This window comes from Ananas comosus, linkage group 8, assembly GCF_001540865.1.
Source record: "Ananas comosus cultivar F153 linkage group 8, ASM154086v1, whole genome shotgun sequence".
NCBI classification, from domain to species: domain Eukaryota; kingdom Viridiplantae; phylum Streptophyta; class Magnoliopsida; order Poales; family Bromeliaceae; genus Ananas; species Ananas comosus.
In genome coordinates this window covers 3,050,399-3,068,887 of record NC_033628.1, presented here as the reverse complement: position 1 = coordinate 3,068,887, position 18,489 = coordinate 3,050,399, and the positions used below count along the sequence as shown (strand labels likewise).

Genomic DNA, 18,489 nt, shown 5'->3' with positions numbered 1-18,489 from the left:
CTGGCACGGCTCAAGCGGGCCGGGCCGTGCTGTGCCGATTAGCCAGCTTTACCTCTGCCCGGCACGGCCCAGGCCTGTTTCGGGCCGTGCCGTGTCGGGCCGTCAGACTCCAAAAGGGCAGTCCAGCACGGCCTAGAGCCTCGGACCAGCCTGGCCCGACACGGATGCTACAGTACCTTTGCCGGGCTGTAGCCCGGGCCGAGGTCGTGCCGGGCCGGGCGGCCCACGTGCCGCCCTGCCCGTTTTACAGCCCTACCGCAGGTTGAAATTGATACTCAATTTTACGTAAAAACGTAATCAAAAGTAAACAAGGTGGTATTTGGTGTTTATTTTTATTTCTAACTTATGTTTTAAATTTTTATTTTTCAACTGGAATTTGAATTGTAAATTCATGTTTACATTATTAGCTTTAATTGTGAACCCTACAAATTTAAATTACATTTCAGTTTACACTGGAAATGTTAATTTGAATTCAAGCTTTTAGTTTTAAGTTCGTATTTGAACTTAAATGTAAGTTTGTCCTTACATGCTTACATAATTGTAAACAGTCTTGCTGCAACTACTATCTTATATAATTCTTAGCATTCTACTATAATTAATGAATATACAACCAAATACTGATTGACCATTCCGTATTAATTAATGATAATAACAAGTACTGTATTAATTAATTATAATAAGTACAGTAAGGTACAATTCTGTTCTTAATCCTTTCTTTTGCTTCTCACACTAATTAAACATTATTAATTTATACTTATTTATTACTCTATAAAATTGTTAGAATTTGAATAGATTTGTAGTCAAATTCAAGGTAGATTAGGGTGGACAAATGAAATCTACGCGAGATAAATTAAATAGATTTTGAATTTAAATTAGAATAAAACTTCTAATTAAACTAGAATTGAGTACATTTAGCAATTGCTGAGGAGCGAGTCTACAGTGTCTTGAGGGTGCTTTTGGGTGAGCGGGTACGGCCGATCGAGCCCCCATGGTGTACGGCTCAAGCTTGTCATGATGATATACATCTGGTGCATGAGTGAGAGAGAACGTACGTGTCTTTGGTGAACGTGATTTATTAGTATATTTTAATAAATAGTTATGCTATTAAAGTGGTAAATGAATTACTGCCTCCAAATAAGATTTTTTACTCACAATGTTTAAGCTTCTATCCATCTTCTTTGAATTTCCATCTACAACCAAAATTTCTCCAGGTGTTAGAGCACAGAGTATATTATTTACCATATTTTACTGTTTCTAAATACGGTATAACATTTACTACTTTTACTAGATTTCCCACATCGGTTTGTAGGTCCTTAAAAATGTAGTATGACAACAAATGCAGTAGGAGAATAAATAAATGGATGAATGATTTTTTTTTTTTTTTTTTTGAGATATAGGTAGCACGCTACCCGCTTCATTTATTTTATTTAGAAATAAATTTAGCTGGAAATGTGAATCAACTAGGATTCGAACTTGGGTCTCGGATACCCGCCACCAAGCCTTTTGCCATTTGCTCTACGGACGGTCGGTAATTGATGAATGATTTGTTGCAATTCATTTATAGTATTATATATTTTTTACTTATCTGGCAAAATTTAAATTTATTTTATAAATAATTTAATATATATAAAGTTTTTCTGAGCTATGAATAAATTTAAATTTACTATTTAATTTTTTTTAAATTTTGATTATATTATCTAATCTTTCAATTTGTTTGATTTGAATTATTCAACGATATTTTGTCTTTAAAATTTTAATATATAGTAAATATATTTTATATAAATTTTTATAATTATATAATTGTTAAAATAAATAATTAGTTAAAAATTAAATTGCAACTATTATTGTTTATTTGATTCAATCAAATAAATCAATAGACGGTAAAATTGAAGTTTGAAAGATTAGACAGGTAATTCAAAATTATCAATTTCTCTATTCTTTTAACTTTTACTTTATTTATTTTATTTAAAAATAAATTTAATTAAAAATATAAATTTAAATTTAAATTTGAATTTAAAAATTTCAGATGTGAAGCACCAAGTTATTTGCCAATCGCTCTAGAGACGGTCCGTAGTTTTTCAAACAACTACTTTTATAATTATAATACTTCATAAAATAATTGAAAAAAAAAAATATTTCCGAGCACGAGCTCGAGCTCCTCAACAATGTCGCGAAGCTCCTCCCTCTTCGTCCTCCTCCTCTTTGTCTTCGTCTTCTTCCTCCTCGCGAAGGTATCGGAGGAGTCGAAGCGCACGGTGAGCATCCCCGACGAGCTCGACGACGTGGTGGACGACGAGGAGGACGAGGAATGGCGGCGGTGGGGGGAGAAGCGGCGGGGACCGCAGCGGAGCTCCTCTGAGCCCCCGCCAGATTTCTCCCGTATGCGCCCCTCCGAGATCCAGGCCGAGTTGATGCGGAGCCACACCGGGCCCTCCTACGGATTCGTCAAGCTCCGGTTGGGAGTCTCGCGCTCTAGGGTACGTATGGCGATCAATGATGCCTATCGCGAATTGATTCGTTTCCTAGGAATTTTGAGTACTTTTCGAGTAAATGGAGCTAAAATGTGATTAGAGTTTTTGAGATCATAGTTTGGGGTTTCGATGCTTTGTTCTTATGTTGATTTTGATGCGTTATTGAGAATGCTGTGCATTTAGGTTCTTGATTTTGATCGGGATTATGGTCGTTTATTGTGATTTTTCTCTTGGGGAACTGTTATCTTCTTGTTTATTGTTTGAATTATTACTAAGAACTTGTCATGTTGTGAATATGGGGTAAGAAATTCTTATATACATGGCGTGTGGGGTTAACAGGTGGGATCGAACCCACAATGTAACAGAACGAATGAGTTTAGGATTGTCTCTGATATCATGTTAGCAAAATTTCGATATAAGAGAAAATGACCTTGGAATATATTTAACAATTATATCTGTAACCTTTTATTTATTCAGAATTTAGATTTTAAATTTTAGTTTGGTGATCTGCTTTGCTATCATGATTAGCCATTTTAGTTTTGGTAAGAAGCGAATACTCATTTTCTGTGCGGATTAGTGGCATTGATGATTTCATTGAGTGATCACTGGTCACTGGGTAAGGCCCCATTGTATGCATAATGAAACTGTTTCAACAACTATATATATTGTAAGCTATACTAGTCGAGGTTTTGGTGATTTGCCATGGATGAATGATGGGAAATTTTGTCATTAAACATTGTTGAATGCATGACTATGATAGTTCACTGGTTAATGAGAGATGTCAACATGAGATAGCTTTGCATAACAGCAGTTACCTTAAACATGCCATTGCAGCAATTCATACTCAGAAAGGCTTTAACCTTTGAAGGTTTATTTCACAAAGTTTTTTTTTTTTTTTTTTTTCATCTAGATTCTTTGTTTTTCAAGAAATCTCGTTGTTTGATTGCATGCCAAATTTCTGGCTGCGATGTTTCTCATGGTGTGATATGTTCTAATTTACTGGGACATACTTATGCTGAATATCTTATTTTCCTACTTTTAGTGAGCTTTACTTACTATGATAATTCAAAGTTTTCTCATATGAAAAAGATCTTTATTTCTGTGCTGAATATTGTCTTGGTTGAAAACGAAGGCTAGGGTATACCGGTTTTTGGTTGGTGATTGGGTTGGTTAAATTTTCACTAAAATTTAAGAAGTGCCGGCATGATTGAAACATAGTGTTAACAGCTAAAAAGGTTTTAGTGTGCTCCAGCTAAATACAGTTTTCCGCATCATGCGGAACAGCTTTCAGCCCAAAAATATGGTGATTATAGTTGGTCTCATTTATCTTTTTGTCAAAAATCATGTTTTAATATCTAGTTTTGATTGCTTAGGATTTGAGGTTTTCCTGTTTTGAAGGTTTGATTGCTTGGTGTTGGACTTTTGTCTATATTAGACCTTTGGGCCAGTAACTATTCATTCATAGATAAGTGGAGTTGCCCATCATTTTCCTCCTTGTCTAGGGCATTTCTCATGGAGGATCAATAGAACTCTTCCCTCGATCTGTGATCATTAACCCTGTACATAGTTTTAGTAGCTTCATACTATCAGTTTAAGTTTCATCAGAGAATAATCTCGTTTGTTGGTTTCTCATGACCAATTATTTCAGATTGTAAGGTTAATCACAACTGACAATTGATCAAGGAATAATTGAGCCATCTTGACTCAAAATTATGTTGTGGAAGAATGCTCACATGCTTACAACATTGTTTGGCAAAGAAGATCACTTCTCGTCGATGTCCAAAGTTTCATAGTTACTGGGCATTTGATATAGTTAGAACTAGCATCTGCACTTGTAGCACGTGACAAGATTTTGTTGTTTTGCTATAATTCAGTTATGAAGTGTTGGTTTCTAATTACTTGAACTTATTTAAATTATGGATGTCAATTTGTTAGTTTTGTTGAGGACTGCACAAGTTTTTCTTCAACAACTTGAAGTACGATCAGCTTTGCATTATGTTTTATAGATATTAAGTTTTTCAGGATGATATGAAAGAAATTTTGCTCCATATGATGTTCAAGCTTTTATATTCACGTTTTCTCTAATTTGAAATCTTTTCAGGAGGAAATACCTGAAATTGCTATGAAATGGAGCAAATTACTGAGAACTGGCTCTGTGGAGACCAAGTTCATGGCTTTCGATCTGAGTACCATCATGTTCACTCTGGAGAGGGGGCAAGATATAGAAGAGGTATTGACTTAATTGGAGTCAAACTCAATCCGATGACCTACTGCATATCCCTAATCATGAGTAGGAATTATTTGTTTGGCTTTTTTTATCTATCATGTGGTCATAACTACTTTTGATCCTGTTCAAAAATTTGCTTCAATCGTAGTTTGTCCCAATACTTCCAACTGTACGAAACTAACCTCATTATTTTCAATATTATATTATTGTTAACAATGTACCTTCATAGCAAAGAAAACAAATTTGGAGTTCCTTTATTCGGAACTTTAGAATTTAGGTACATTCTCTTGGCAAATATTATTGATTTTACTGTCATCCGCTTGAGATTTTAGACTACACAAGCAGTTCTGACTGATGATCTATTCTGTAGCTGAAAGAGTTTGTCCTGAGCCAGCCGGAGGCATATGAGATGAAGATCGGGGATCTAGTCTATCGAAGGCCTGGAGATCCTCCTCTCGACGAAGTCATTGAGATGCTGAGGAGAAAGAGGAGTGTTGCTGAGAACCAAGCTTCTACTGAAGATCATGTTGGTTACGAAGATGAGTTGTAGAATTGCTTCGAGGCCGCCTTTGTGTCACCAATAGAAAGGAAGATATAATCAAGTCTTTACTACGTTATTGAATTATAACATCATAATAATAGGTTGAAATTCAATCAATTCTTTCCTACTTTAGGTTGTCAAGAGTGAAGAATGGAAGTGTGTACTCGCCACTAGCGACATTGCAATTATCAATGTTGATACTACTTTTGCATCACCTTGGAAAGTTGCTAGCAAAATTTTGCCTCATCTTCAAGTTCTATGGTCCAGAATCCTGATGAGATGTGGGCTTACTCTGTTTCTTCATAGAACACTAATGTAGTTCAAGTTCTTAGTTCCTCAAGTAGTTCGAGTTTGCTGTTTAGCTACAACTGAATGCACTGGCAAATAGATATCCAATTCGATTGTTTGCAAACTAATATTTCTGGAAATCTAAATAAGTGAAAAAAAAAAATGTGTGAACTTCTTTTCCGTTGCCTAAACAAACTGCATTGAATATTACAGTGTGCAAACATTTTGCCATCTTGACGGTGCACTATTGCATAAAACTTGGAGGACAAGGATGTAATTGTAACCAAACCAGGCCGGCATGTAATTGATATATCTAATAGCGATTTTGACATGTAAGATCATTCATGAATAGGTTTTTAGGGGGTGTTCGGTTTCTGAAAACCAAAATATCTCAAAAAAATAATTTTCTATTTGAAAAATTATTTTTTGTTTGTTTGATTGCTAGGAAAAATAGTTTTTCCGAAAAAAAAAATCCGAATTTTATGGAAAAATAGTGTTTTTCTTTTTTGAATTTTTTATCCAGAAAACAAAAACCGTCGAAAAGAGAGTTTTCACAAAAAAAAAAATTTCCTAAAAGATCATTCCCACATTTTTCCGAGGAACCAAACAGTTTTTTCAACGAGCTCTACTCAAACAACTCATTGGAAAAAGCTCCAATTAGGGCCAAACTGGTTAGCTGAGTTGATGCCCATAGAGCTCCGTGATGCATTCCATGCTAGCAAAAATCTACACAGAAAACTCAATCACCAACACAAAAAAGGGAATAACAGAAAATTCTAGAATTTGAAATGTGGTTTCTTGAAAAAAAAAAATAAAAATCATCAGGTATAAATTTATGTGCTTGCAATTGCCCAAATCTAGTTGAATGAATTGGATTCGCAAGCATTAACAAAGCCTAAAATTCAGTTATTTTAGCTTTTCGCTGAAGTCAGTGAGGTCCAACAGGCGAATCCTTGGGATACTTCCTGCTTCCTCCCTCTCTTTCTCTGTGTTGTATCCCCACCTCCCTGCCAAAAGAAGACAATATTAAGAGCAACTGTAAGAGAGGTACTTAACAGCCAGTACAACACTGAACAAGCAGAGACGAAAAAGATTACCAAGATACAAATTCCATTGATCAAGTGCGGGATCTTTGATGACGTTCTTCAAGGTTGCAAGCCGATCCTCCACAAAACTGGCCAGGACCAAATTAGTAAAATAAGCAAAAGTATTTTCAAGAATGCACTTGTCATAGACAAATAGGATGGAAGAAGTGCACTACCTCCTATTATATTCCCATCAACCCTTCTATCTTATATGTGCATGATTTCAAACTCAAAGATAGCTGCCTATTAAAGGAGCTAAAATCAACTTTCTCTTAAGTAAACTCAGATATTGTTCACCTTTGGTGCATCGCCCATTGGATAATCTATATGGTTTGATATACTATTACTCATTAGACCAAGAGCTATGCCACATTTAATAGGAATGGCTACATGCTTTGGCTGTCTGATGATGCTGGCTAAAGTTAAATTAGTCGCAAACATTTGAACGCTTTCAATGCACTTGGATTTGACATCAGAGTGGGAGAAGAAAAGAAAAGAATTCTTTTCTGTTGCTTTTCTGAATGTCTGGTAATGTAACAAGTAAATCCTATGCTTTCCAGTGTAATAGAAGTAGCACTTGAGATTCTATTTAGAGAGGATATCGTACTTCGGTAGTTAGTTTTGCTTTTCCTCCCCTTTGTTGCTAAAGATTATTTGTTGGGAGTCTTAAAAACCAATAGTTTTACATTTTATGAATGCGACAAAATATGAATTAGGGGAAAAGAACAATAATGTGCAGAATAAGATAGTACTACTACTTGCTAAAAGGAACACATGCAGTATTTAGAATATGAGATGGTTACAATTGTTAATTTCAACATGTACCAAAAATGTTCAATTGACACATTACATGAATATGAACCACAAGAGTTAGGGGAAAAGAATCACAATAATCACAATGTACAGAATAAGAGACTACTACTTGAACAAAGGAACACATGCAGTACTTACAATAATTACAATTGTTAACTTTAACATGAATAAAAAATTGACGCATTACATGAATATGAACCACATTAGTTAGAACTTACTGAAGTTTCAGACCGTCATGCTGTGACATTGACTGCAGCTGTTTTAGCACTTCTACTTTTGGCCTGAAAATCAATAAGATGTCAAATCATAAAACAATGACCTGAAATGGGAATGACAGAACTGAAGTGCACAAATTTATACTAACCCAGTCCCTAAGCCATATATTCTTTCAGAAGGGATATTAACTCCAGCGAGTTCTCGCAACAATGCTTCGGCAAATCTGCTCTGAAGCCAACACAAGACCAATTAGAGATGGAGAGAATACAAGGACAAAAAATGATCCTACAATGTTTTACAGCGGTATAAATATGATAGCATATGCAACTAAACTACTAATGGGAGAACTGTTAGGTATTAAAGAATTTGCTTTTAAAAAGACTTTGGAGTTTGACATGAAGAGACAATTGTAGAAACAGAAAAAAAATCCTTAAGAAAATAAAGACAATACCTGCTTTGTAGTGACAATATACACTTCAGAGCTTGAAAATCTTAAGGCATCGGCTACACCTGGATAAAATCTGCAGCGTCATCTACTGGTCAATATATGAATTGTCGATTTCATTGGTTAAAAAAAGTATATGAGTAAAAGCAGCTATTTACGCACTTACTTTAGAGTCAAAGGAGGAAGCTGTGTAGCTATAGTAGAATTAATTTCACTAGATGTTGTAATAGTTCAGAAAATCTTCTATTACTATTTCGTCATAAGAACCAGCTTTGGTCTTAAATTGTTTAAGATTATTGAAGTTTGGTTAAAAATCATAAATGCATTAAAATACGGCTGCCATGAAAGGCTGTGAGTGATTGGAAACTAAAGAGAACAGATTACAGACATCGACTATTTTGCTATAATAGAGAGGTTGACAACTGTAATGGAGGAGATTACATAGTAACATTAGGACTGTCAAGCTAAGAGAGTCTGCTATTTTATGAAAGAGACTATAAGTTCACAGTTTTCTCCTGTTTTTATTCTCATTAGTTTGTTTGCAAACTCGTTGTTATTACCAATGTTGTTATTAGAAATTAGGGTCCGACTACTATACTTTCATGAGTGCAATTGCCTTCATACTCATAAGTAGTTTTTGATGATAGAGATTCTAGATAAACAATCGATACCATTAAAAATGATTTAGAACATTTGAACTTTACAGAAACTGTTTCATGATTTTTTAACACCATACCATACAATCAAAAGGCCTCAAAATTGATAATTTTAACAATGGGAATGGGGCACTTTCTAGTTTAATGTTATAGAAGAAACCAAATCGGTTGAATTTTTTATAGAAAATTTATTCACTATCTAAATCAAATTAAATAACTCTGATCTTCATTTGAAGAATCCGATTTTCTATTTGTCAAAGGCTGTTCAATTTAACCGTTCATTTTATACCCGCTTGATGGACTTTATAATAATTACGAAGGATAAAGAAATTTAGTTTCTAAATACTTTAAATGCTCGATCATATTTAACGTTATGAATTGTCAATTTAGAAGTTCTATCATTGAAAACAACTAATAAGCACGAAGGCTTCCATACACATAAAACTATAGTAAGCGTTACTCTAGAAGTTAATAAAGTTATTGATTTATTCTCAATATTTGTTTTCCAAAGGAAAATAAGATCTGATGCAAAACTTGTTAATGAGTAACTAAGAATAACAGAATCGACGAAAAACAAAACACAATGAACAACACACCCTACCGGTTGAGGGTTTTCATTTTTGTTTTTTATAAATAATGATAGAATAATTACGTATCTCATGAAAAAAAGTAATTGCCGTAAAAACTTGACAGCACCTTGAAAGCACCAAACACTTTCACAAATTAGAATCAATGCAATGCATCTTATTGTTGTTACCAAAATTACGCGGCTAATATAGTTATAAACTTCAGTTGGGAGGAAATTATGCAATATTTTTTGACATACATTGATATCATTTCTCACTAAAATGAATTTCATAAGTAAATACTCTTAACTATTAACTATTGAACAGTGGACTCTGTCCAACGCAAGAGTCGAGCATTCGTTGCAAGAGCCTGTAATGAATGAGATTGAAGAAATAATGGTTCGTACTTATTACCTGTTAGCGCCTATCCACCCTGAAAAGTCATTCCTTATCCATTCATCCCTCACTTTACCAAACAGATCAATCAAAGCATCTCTCTCTTCATTCCACTCTTTCATAATGACGGGCTTCAGTTGCAACCAGTTCTCCAATATGGCCTGGATACTCAGCCCATCTGCAACCTAGTTTGTATAGAATAGAAGTACAACCTCATTAGACAAAACCTACTGCTTAGTGATTTCTTTCCAACATTAAAGATCTAAATTATTAGATAACAGTGCTTACCGATGATTTTCGAATTGATGGTATCTGAATTTCCAATAGCAACCTAACAAGCAACAGATTTTCATATCCAGTTTCGACCACAGGACGAAGCTGGCAGAAGTTAGAGACATTTGTTAGATTAGACAGCTTTATCACTCAAAATGAATTGTTAAGGTCTCGTTAGGTATTGATGTAATGTTTGCTGAATTTGCTGAAACAAAACACAATAGTAACATAAAATTGCTACTTTTCACATCTATCCAAGTTTCACTACAAGCTATCTGACAAAGACGACAACAAAAGCAAGAAATCCACCAACCTGCACGTCTAATCATATGGTATTTTTTTTTTATTTATAAAAACAATAGACGTAACAACATCAAACAAGGTCTAAATTTTTACTCTTGCAGGATAAAGACAATTTTTTTTTTCATGCTACATCAATAGATTATTCCTAGTGGTTGTTAAGGCCTTACTTCATCATATTTGATTTAAACTCTACAAGCAAGAGAATTGGCTGCCTCTTTGTTCCTATCAAGGCATAAAAGCAGACGCATGTCTAAACATCGCCACTACTATATATTATTAGCAGGTAAAAGAGCTCCAAAAATTGTAGACTTTGATTTCTCAATACTTCTAATAATGTAGATCATGTCTAGGGAAGGAGCTATTGCTAGGCCCACAGTAATCATGGCCCCCCTCAACTTTTTTTAAAAATTACATAAAGATCCATACTTATGGTATAGAAAAAATTAAAATATTATAAATTCAAGAGGCCAAAGTAAAATATTTTTTGTAGAAACCTTGTTCTTTATATTCTGAACTTTTGTTATAATTTACTTTATAATTTTTGGCCCCACCAAAAATAAATTCCGGCTTCGTTCTGGTCATGTCTCAATGGAACAAAAAACAAGAAAATACCTCAAATTTTCGTACATTCAAAGACAAATAAATTGGGTATATTCCATAAATTGGGTATATTCCAACAATCTCTGATGATTTGGAGTACATGAATTATGTAGTTTCTCTTCCAAAATTTTTTTAAAAAAGAAAAAAGTGAGGGGCGAAGCTCACAATGTGCATTTGGTCAATAATCCACTCTTCCGTGGACAAATTCACTTGATCGAACAGAGAAGACCACCGAATCTTAGCAGCCTATTTACAGAGACAGAGAGAGTGAGAGAGGGTAAATAATTAACCTATAATAAAATTAGTCTTTTTTTTTTGAAAAAAAAATTGTAAATTAGAAAATGACAAAAAAAAAAAACCTTGAGAGCGGAGAGGGAGCTCTCGCCGCAGCTGTCGCAGAGGATGCCGTCGAAGTCCAATGCATAGAGATCACCTCCCATCCCTGCTATAAAAAAAAAAAAAAAAAAAAAAATCAGATATAGGTAAATAGAAGTATATCGAAGAACTTTATTAACAAGCTGCTATATAATCTAAAGCTAAGTTATAGAATAAACTCATATGCATATTCATGAAAAAGGAAAACAACAATGCAATTTCACACATTCATATGTTGGCATATAATTTGTTAGGATCTCCCATTCCTCATTGTAGCTTTGATACCAATTGATAGATTTAAATCTCTATCGGACGCCTCTATGCTCCAAGGTAAAAAAGAACCTCCTCTTCTAACTTAGTCTAAACTACAAGGTTCTAAGAAAATCTTAGAAAATCTATCTTGTTTATAACGTTCCATATAAAAGAGGAGAGGTGCTTTATTGGACTTTTTTTATAAAACAACCCTCTAGCATTTTAAAATTTGCGAAATAACCCTCTCAAAATTTTATTTGGAAAACTAACCCTCCTTTCGCCACGTCAGCGCCACGTCAGAATTTCTTTTAAAAGCGGTGAATCGTTTCCCGCTTTCTCCCATTTCTTTTAAGGGCGGTGAATCACTCACCGTCTTTCACTTATTTACTGTTTCTTTCTATATCACATATATAATCCTAACAACCACATAAAAATTTTAACAAACCACATATAATCTTAACAACCTTTAAATCCTAATAATTTATCCATATAATTTCATATAATCTTAACAGCCTAAAAATCCTAATAATCTATCCATACAATCCTAATAATCAAATAAAAATTCTAATGATCCACATATAATCCTAACAACCTCACTTTTTTCTATTTCCTATGTAATTTACGCATAATTTTAATGAATGCGGTGAACGATTCACCGCCTTTAAAAGAATGGGAGAAAGCGGGGAACGATTCACCGCCTTTAAAAGAAATTTTGACATGGCGCCGACGTGGCGAAAGGAGGGTTAACTTTCCAAATAAAATTTTGACAGGGTCATTTTGCAAATTTTAAATTTTCACAGGGTTATTTTATAAAAAAAGTCCCCTTTATTTGTAGGCCTAGAATAGAAATATTAATAATTTTAGTATGATAAGGAAACTACATGCAGAATACATAAATTAAAGACACTCCTAGTCTACCATGATATGACAAATAAAATCTCTTGCCTAATCTACTAATAAAATAATTCTATAATCTAATAATGAGAAAGCTAGCTCTTTGGATCGGCTCAGAATTTAAGATAATCGCAACAAATCCCTCCCCTTTGAAACTACATTGTCTCACACCTTGAGGACAAGGCATGTTTTAAGCGGAAGGGATTGTTGCGATAACTCCGAATCTTACAACGATCTAGATATGAAATCTTTTCATTATTAGATAAGAATTATTTTACTTATTAGATTGGGAAAGATATTTTATTTGTGAGATCTACTAGACTACAAATATTTTCTAAGTTATCTTTCCTTATTTGGTTTTCTTATCATATTAGGATTATTATATTAATTTTAGGCCTACAAATAAGAGACTTCTCCTCTTTTGTAGTTAGCAATCAATTTAATTAATTAATAAAGAAGTGATTCTTCTTCTGGTTTCTAGTTTAGACTAGGATAAGAGATTCCCCTTCCTCTTAGAGCAAAGAGGACTCCGATAGAGATTTTAACTATCAATTGAGATCAAAGCAACAAATAGAAGTAGAAGGCCCTAATATAATTATTGCACTCTTTATTTTTTGATCTACAAGAAATATCCTCCAACTTCATAACGATCCTCAAATCTCATATAGAACTAAAGGACTACAATTGTTGACGACATGCTAAATTACCTTAGGCCCTGCTTGAATGCGTGAATAACTTGTTAGGTATATTCTCTTGATTTATTCAAGAAAATTGTACATTTGGACGATGAGAAGTATGATCAAATGTTTAAAATAGAATATTATTTTTGGCTTTCAAGTCATTTTTTTAGAATAAGATAAATCACCTCATAGGTGAAATATGCTATCTTACCAAATCATCGATAGCAAGACCTTTCAGAAATAAAAAATCAAACTTTCTACTTCCAATCATACTGAAAAAAAAATTCAAATAAGTTATCCTTAGATTAGAGCTGTAAACGAGCCAAACACGAGTGAGCTTGTGACGCCCCACTTCGCAGGGGGTCATCCATCCAAGAATTACTCTAGTTCTAACACGCTTAACTCACTTAACCTCTTGGGCTAGCCACTGTCTAAAATACTATAGCTGGGTTAAGAGTTTTAGAGCTATCATATCTTATGTATAGGATTACCTGGGTCTCACAGAGCTGGATCCATCTTGAGCTCGGGCCAAAATGTTAGAGGCTGGCTAGTGTTCAGCTCGAGCTCGTGATGAGCTCGAAGGTCTAGCTCATGATCAGCTCGCAATTTCTTCAAGCTAGATCGTGTTCGGTTCGCTAGCTCGATTAATCAATGCAACCTCGTTAGTTCATTAACTCATTAGCTCGTTAGCTCGTGACTCGGCTCGTTAGCTTGTGTTTGTGTTCGACTCGTTAGTTCACTTAGAAATTATAATATATTTTAAAAGTAAAAGCCATATTCGTAACAAAATATAGATAGAAAAAAATTAATCTAGAGCAAATCACAACTATTTACAAGTAAACACAACAATGTAAAATCCATTACCATATAACACATTGTCCAAATAAAAACACATCACAACACAACAATTTAAAATGTATTTTAAAATAAAAAAAATTAAGAACAAAGGGTATGCACAAAGAGACCAACATACAACGAATCACAACATAATAATTCAAAATGGAAAAGAGATATCAATGTTCAAATTAGAAATTTGGATCAGTGTTCACATTAGAAATTTTGGAAATAATAATCCAAAGGAACATAAAATGAAAAAAATAAAAAAAGAAGCTATCAGTGAATGAACATACACACTCTAACTAGTGGAATAATCAGAATTAAACAATGCAATGCAGCATAAACTAATGGATATATAAGTAGCAACGGTGATCATATGCTGTCAAAGGAGATACTAGAAATGCATCTTGAGCACAATACAAATAAAGCTAAACTCACGAAAGCCCCGAGGTCGGGGGCAGGAGGACGGGGCGCCGAGCTCGAAGGGAAGGATGATGCGCGGAGGGGCGATCTTTCAGCGGTGGATGTCGCAAAGGAGGCGCCGCTCGCCTCGTTGGAAGCAGTCGTTGGCGAATTCCCACCGATCCAGCGCGATCTACCTACCTAAATCCCTGTTGAAAAATCAACACTAGATCCTCATTAGAAGCCAAACTCCGAAATAGATCGATCGATCGATCGATCGATCGACGAAGCTAGAGAAGTTGTTGGTGCCTGAAATACTTCGGGCGGCGGTGGGGGGAGGCGAAGGTCGCCAAGTGGGGAGGCGGAGAGAGACGAGTCTGCGGAGCGGTGATGTCGAGGGAGCCTGTGAATTGTGATGCTGGGGAGCGAGTCAGGGAGAGGAAGGATTAAAAGGATATATAGGAAATAAAATTTAATTTTAAAAGATCTTGACCTTTAAATTTTGATCCACAAATAAATAGATCCCTTTGATTTGAGTTGGGCTAAAATCTATATTTTACACACATAATTATATATTGAATAATTTATTTAAATATAAAAAATATATGTATTCAACTTATTATTGGATTGAGCGAATATTTGTTAAATAAGTTAGCGAAACGAGCAATTCGATATCGAATTCATTTCGAGCTAAATATGATTTAGATTGTGAAGTGCAAGTTAGATTATCATCTCTACCTTAGATAACTTATTCTAACATTAAAGAGAACGTTAGTATTTGTGACAGATACCACAACAAAGTCAAATAATTTTTTCTATTTTTTTTTTTTAATAGATTAATAATTAATACGATGAAAAGATAAAATTACAAATTATATTAGTCTCACAATCTTAAAGGAATGGTCACCGCCACGAAGGTTGCCGTCATTCGACATTGTCGTTCTCGCCGTTAGTTCTACCCTAATATTCTCTCTCTATCTCCTTCTATGCTGGAATTTTCAAACTTTTAATAGTATAAAAAATAATACTTCTAGTCACTATATTACCAAAATGAAACTTAAAAACTGCTTTGAATTATATGAAATACTTTGATTTACAAAATGAGACTAATTCATTACCGCAGACACCACAAGCTTACCAAGTTGTCAAAAATTTTGATCCTACACATTCCCATTTATTGAGTAGTATGCGGAAAAAAGTGGAAAAAAAAACATCACAAACTACTTCTAGTTCACAAATATATATAAAATAACTAAATAAAATCATTTTACTAAGCGCCGACTTGTAAATAGTTTCTCAACACCAACAAATTTCTCAACTCCAATATAGAACAGCCGCATATCCGACAAAAACACATGCTCTAATTTGTGCTTGTTCGAACAGTTTTGTTTAAATAACACTTACAAGAAGCACTAATCATGACTAGTTAGTCAAATACATCCTAAGATAAAATTAGGCAAAAAAAAGAAATTTTCAATAAACTGAGAACATGCATTTTTAACAGTCACACCATAGAGAATGTCGCAAATGATATCAGATACAAAAATTGCATCCGAACAGGGTCTAAGTCTTGGATGGTGACAATCTCACCGTCATAAATGGAAATGTAGAGGAATCATGGAATATTGCAAATTAGTGAACGGAACAACTCCAACTTGAATATTCAATCACATACTTCATCAAAGAAATTTGCCTTATCATTCTAATAGATTTAGTCAATGAGGTGAAATTCTTCCTTCTGGCATCTTTCTCTCTCTTTGACTTATCCTCCACGGCGGCCAAACCACATGGGTCACCTGCCCTCGAACTATACCCAAAGGAATCTACAAGATTAAGCCCAAAATCATCAAGCTTGATTAACTCATTGTGCTTAATTTGCTGTAATTACTAAACACACTGCATAATTCTATCAAATAGCCAAAAATTTTACACTAAAGATGAGATAGGAGAGTGAAAATTCCAAATTATCAGTCTAATGCTATTATAGTTGTTATGTTTGAAGGTCGCTATTCATACCATATTTCATATTTTGCCTCGTCTTCCACCGACATGGTCACAAAGGTTGATATCAGTAAAAACCCAAATAATCTAACTTTTTAAGTATAATTTACTTTTTAAGCAGTTGTCTAGTAATATAACCAGGTTTCTGGTGAATGTCATCGGTACTGAAGAAAAATTTCAAGGCTGCTTCTTCGAGTCAGATGTATAGTTTACCACTTTTTTTCAAAAGAATTTTTGTCTGCTAAAATTGCTCTATATTATTTATTCTAACAAAAAAGTTTCCAACAGAACTAATCTTTCACAAAATGTTTTACATATCATGGTTAAACAATTCTAGCGCCAAATTGAAGAACAGTTCACTCAGTAGTAAAATTAGGATTATGACAACACATGCAAGTAGTCCCAAAAATCTCAAGTCAGCTGCTTTTTTCTTTGTAAAATAAGTACATTGGTCCGTTAAAAAATGAACGTCTACTAGTTCCTTCCTAAATTATCGTGTCCAAGTCCATTTACATTCTTTTCTTACTCTTCTAGCTTTTAAACTTAAATCAATGTACACCAAGTAATGCAAAATGACAACCTTTACCAATATTTTCACAATTTATTATTTCTTTATCTTTTCTAATTTCATAAATTATACATTGCATCATTCTTATATTGGCTTAGATTCAACTCAAAATATTGGAAAATCTTTTTGATCTTTTATTATAATATTCTTTAAAAATCAATTCGAAAGTTTAATTTCAGGTTTAAAAAAATTTCGAAACGAAACAAAATAAAAATATTGTAAATATAAGGATTAGAAAAGACATGTGGATCGAGACGTGCAGAGCACTGTCCTATAAGCGAAATTGTCCCTCCACGTGCGAGGCTTTCCGGCAATTACTCCTAGTGATACAACGACCACGTTCTACCCCATCGGCACGCTTTCAAGGTGGCACAAGACGAACCCAACAAGCTTCAAATCCAGCAACAAAAGCTCGGCGAAAATCGGAGGAAAAGATCAATGACGAGAAAGCAAGAAAACGAGGTAGAAGGTAGGGTTTATGCGTCGGTTCCACCGAACTCGTGCAACCTCGCCCAATGTTTATAATCAAGGCAAGAATCTTGCTTCAACGCGTTAAATCTATGTAGAACAAGATAAGCCCACGATTATACAAGATACGGATTAGGATTAAGATAAAGATAAAACCGAAAAACTAAAATAAACCGGGTGTATGAACCGCGCGCATTGGCTAGGCTCGTGATCGTGCCGTGTGTTTAAAGGAGAGCATTACTCTTATTTTCTTCCAAACAACTAGCTTGAGAATAAAGCAAATATATATATATATATATATACCATCAACATTCTTTTGGTTTCCAATATGGGATCAACCCTCACACATTAAAACTTTAGTTGGGCTTCCAAGCAAAATCCATTAATAATTATTGGGCTCGTCAAGATGCCTAACAAGTTTTAAATCACAATCAAATCCAATAAAATCCAACACAAGACACAAAGCTCAGCATAATGGTTCAATAGTAAAATAGTCAGTTAATTAGGAATTGGTAAATGCAAATTTATAGCAAATTGTTGATGGCTTGATGCATATCCACCACAAAAATGGAACAGACTAGAATGAGAAGGATGAACAAACCATTTATTCTGTAAACTTATTAGGAGATTTTTGATAAATGATAGTGTACAAGCTCTGATATGAGTTCATAAACAAAAAATGATGCAATCTTCGAGTATACATGTAACATGATACAAACGAATAAATGAAGAAAAAAAATACGCTGGTCACACTTTAGTATCCTTGTCTTACATTCTCTCAACTAACGTATCCCTAGAGCAAGTGGCAAAAGGCTTGGTGGTTGGTACCCGAGACCCAAGTTTGAATCCTAGTTGATTTACATTTCCAGCTAAGTTTATTTCTAAATGAAATAAAACGAAGCGGGTAGCGTGCTACCTATCTCTAAACAAAAAACGTATTTTTGGTGCATTTTATTTAGGGACTATATGGAAGATATGTTATCCTACTACTGTTGATAAGTGAAAACAAAGTCGGTTTCCAGCTTGCAACAAAGAGATAAAATTTTGATTGTTATGGGGCAATCTAGGATGAAGGAAAATGGATAGCACCACTCAAAGGTGTTAACTGGAACGCCAGTTTCCAGGTTTCATC

At 34.3% G+C, this 18,489-nt stretch overlaps 2 protein-coding genes across 4 annotated transcripts; one reads left to right on the top strand and one right to left on the bottom strand.

Moving 5' to 3' along the window:
* On the top strand, window positions 2,117-5,573 carry LOC109714258. The gene is made up of 3 exons (XM_020238801.1): window positions 2,117-2,477; window positions 4,573-4,701; window positions 5,069-5,573. Exons 1-3 carry the CDS (start codon window positions 2,166-2,168, stop codon window positions 5,246-5,248), a joined length of 621 nt encoding a protein of 206 aa, XP_020094390.1. The 5' UTR covers window positions 2,117-2,165; the 3' UTR covers window positions 5,249-5,573.
* Window positions 6,169-14,526, bottom strand: LOC109714257. Of its 3 annotated transcripts, none has more exons than XM_020238800.1 (10): window positions 14,352-14,526; window positions 11,240-11,322; window positions 11,046-11,126; window positions 9,993-10,082; window positions 9,723-9,889; window positions 8,093-8,162; window positions 7,790-7,869; window positions 7,644-7,706; window positions 6,625-6,701; window positions 6,169-6,534 (listed from the first exon to the last, which is right to left on the bottom strand). In XM_020238800.1, exons 2-10 carry the CDS (start codon window positions 11,318-11,320, stop codon window positions 6,434-6,436), a joined length of 810 nt encoding a protein of 269 aa, XP_020094389.1. In that variant the 5' UTR covers window positions 11,321-11,322; window positions 14,352-14,526; the 3' UTR covers window positions 6,169-6,433. The 3 variants fall into 3 exon arrangements, with proteins under 3 accessions (XP_020094389.1, XP_020094388.1, XP_020094387.1); XM_020238799.1 differs by having other exon boundaries at window positions 11,240-11,325; window positions 14,357-14,526; XM_020238798.1 differs by having other exon boundaries at window positions 14,357-14,526.

Excerpts from the sequence above, each read along its gene's own strand:
- LOC109714258 (XM_020238801.1), top strand. The coding sequence starts at position 2,166 with ATGTCGCGAAGCTCCTCCCTCTTCGTCCTCCTCCTCTTTGTCTTCGTC. Across the intron at positions 2,478-4,572 it reads TGGGAGTCTCGCGCTCTAGG|GAGGAAATACCTGAAATTGC; the intron begins GTACGTATGGCG and ends AAATCTTTTCAG. Across the intron at positions 4,702-5,068 it reads GGGGGCAAGATATAGAAGAG|CTGAAAGAGTTTGTCCTGAG; the intron begins GTATTGACTTAA and ends TCTATTCTGTAG.
- LOC109714257 (XM_020238800.1), bottom strand. The coding sequence starts at position 11,320 with ATGGGAGGTGATCTCTATGCATTGGACTTCGACGGCATCCTCTGCGAC. Across the intron at positions 11,127-11,239 it reads GCTCCCTCTCCGCTCTCAAG|GCTGCTAAGATTCGGTGGTC; the intron begins GTTTTTTTTTTT and ends CTCTGTAAATAG. Across the intron at positions 6,702-7,643 it reads CATGACGGTCTGAAACTTCA|TTTTGTGGAGGATCGGCTTG; the intron begins GTAAGTTCTAAC and ends GGTCCTGGCCAG.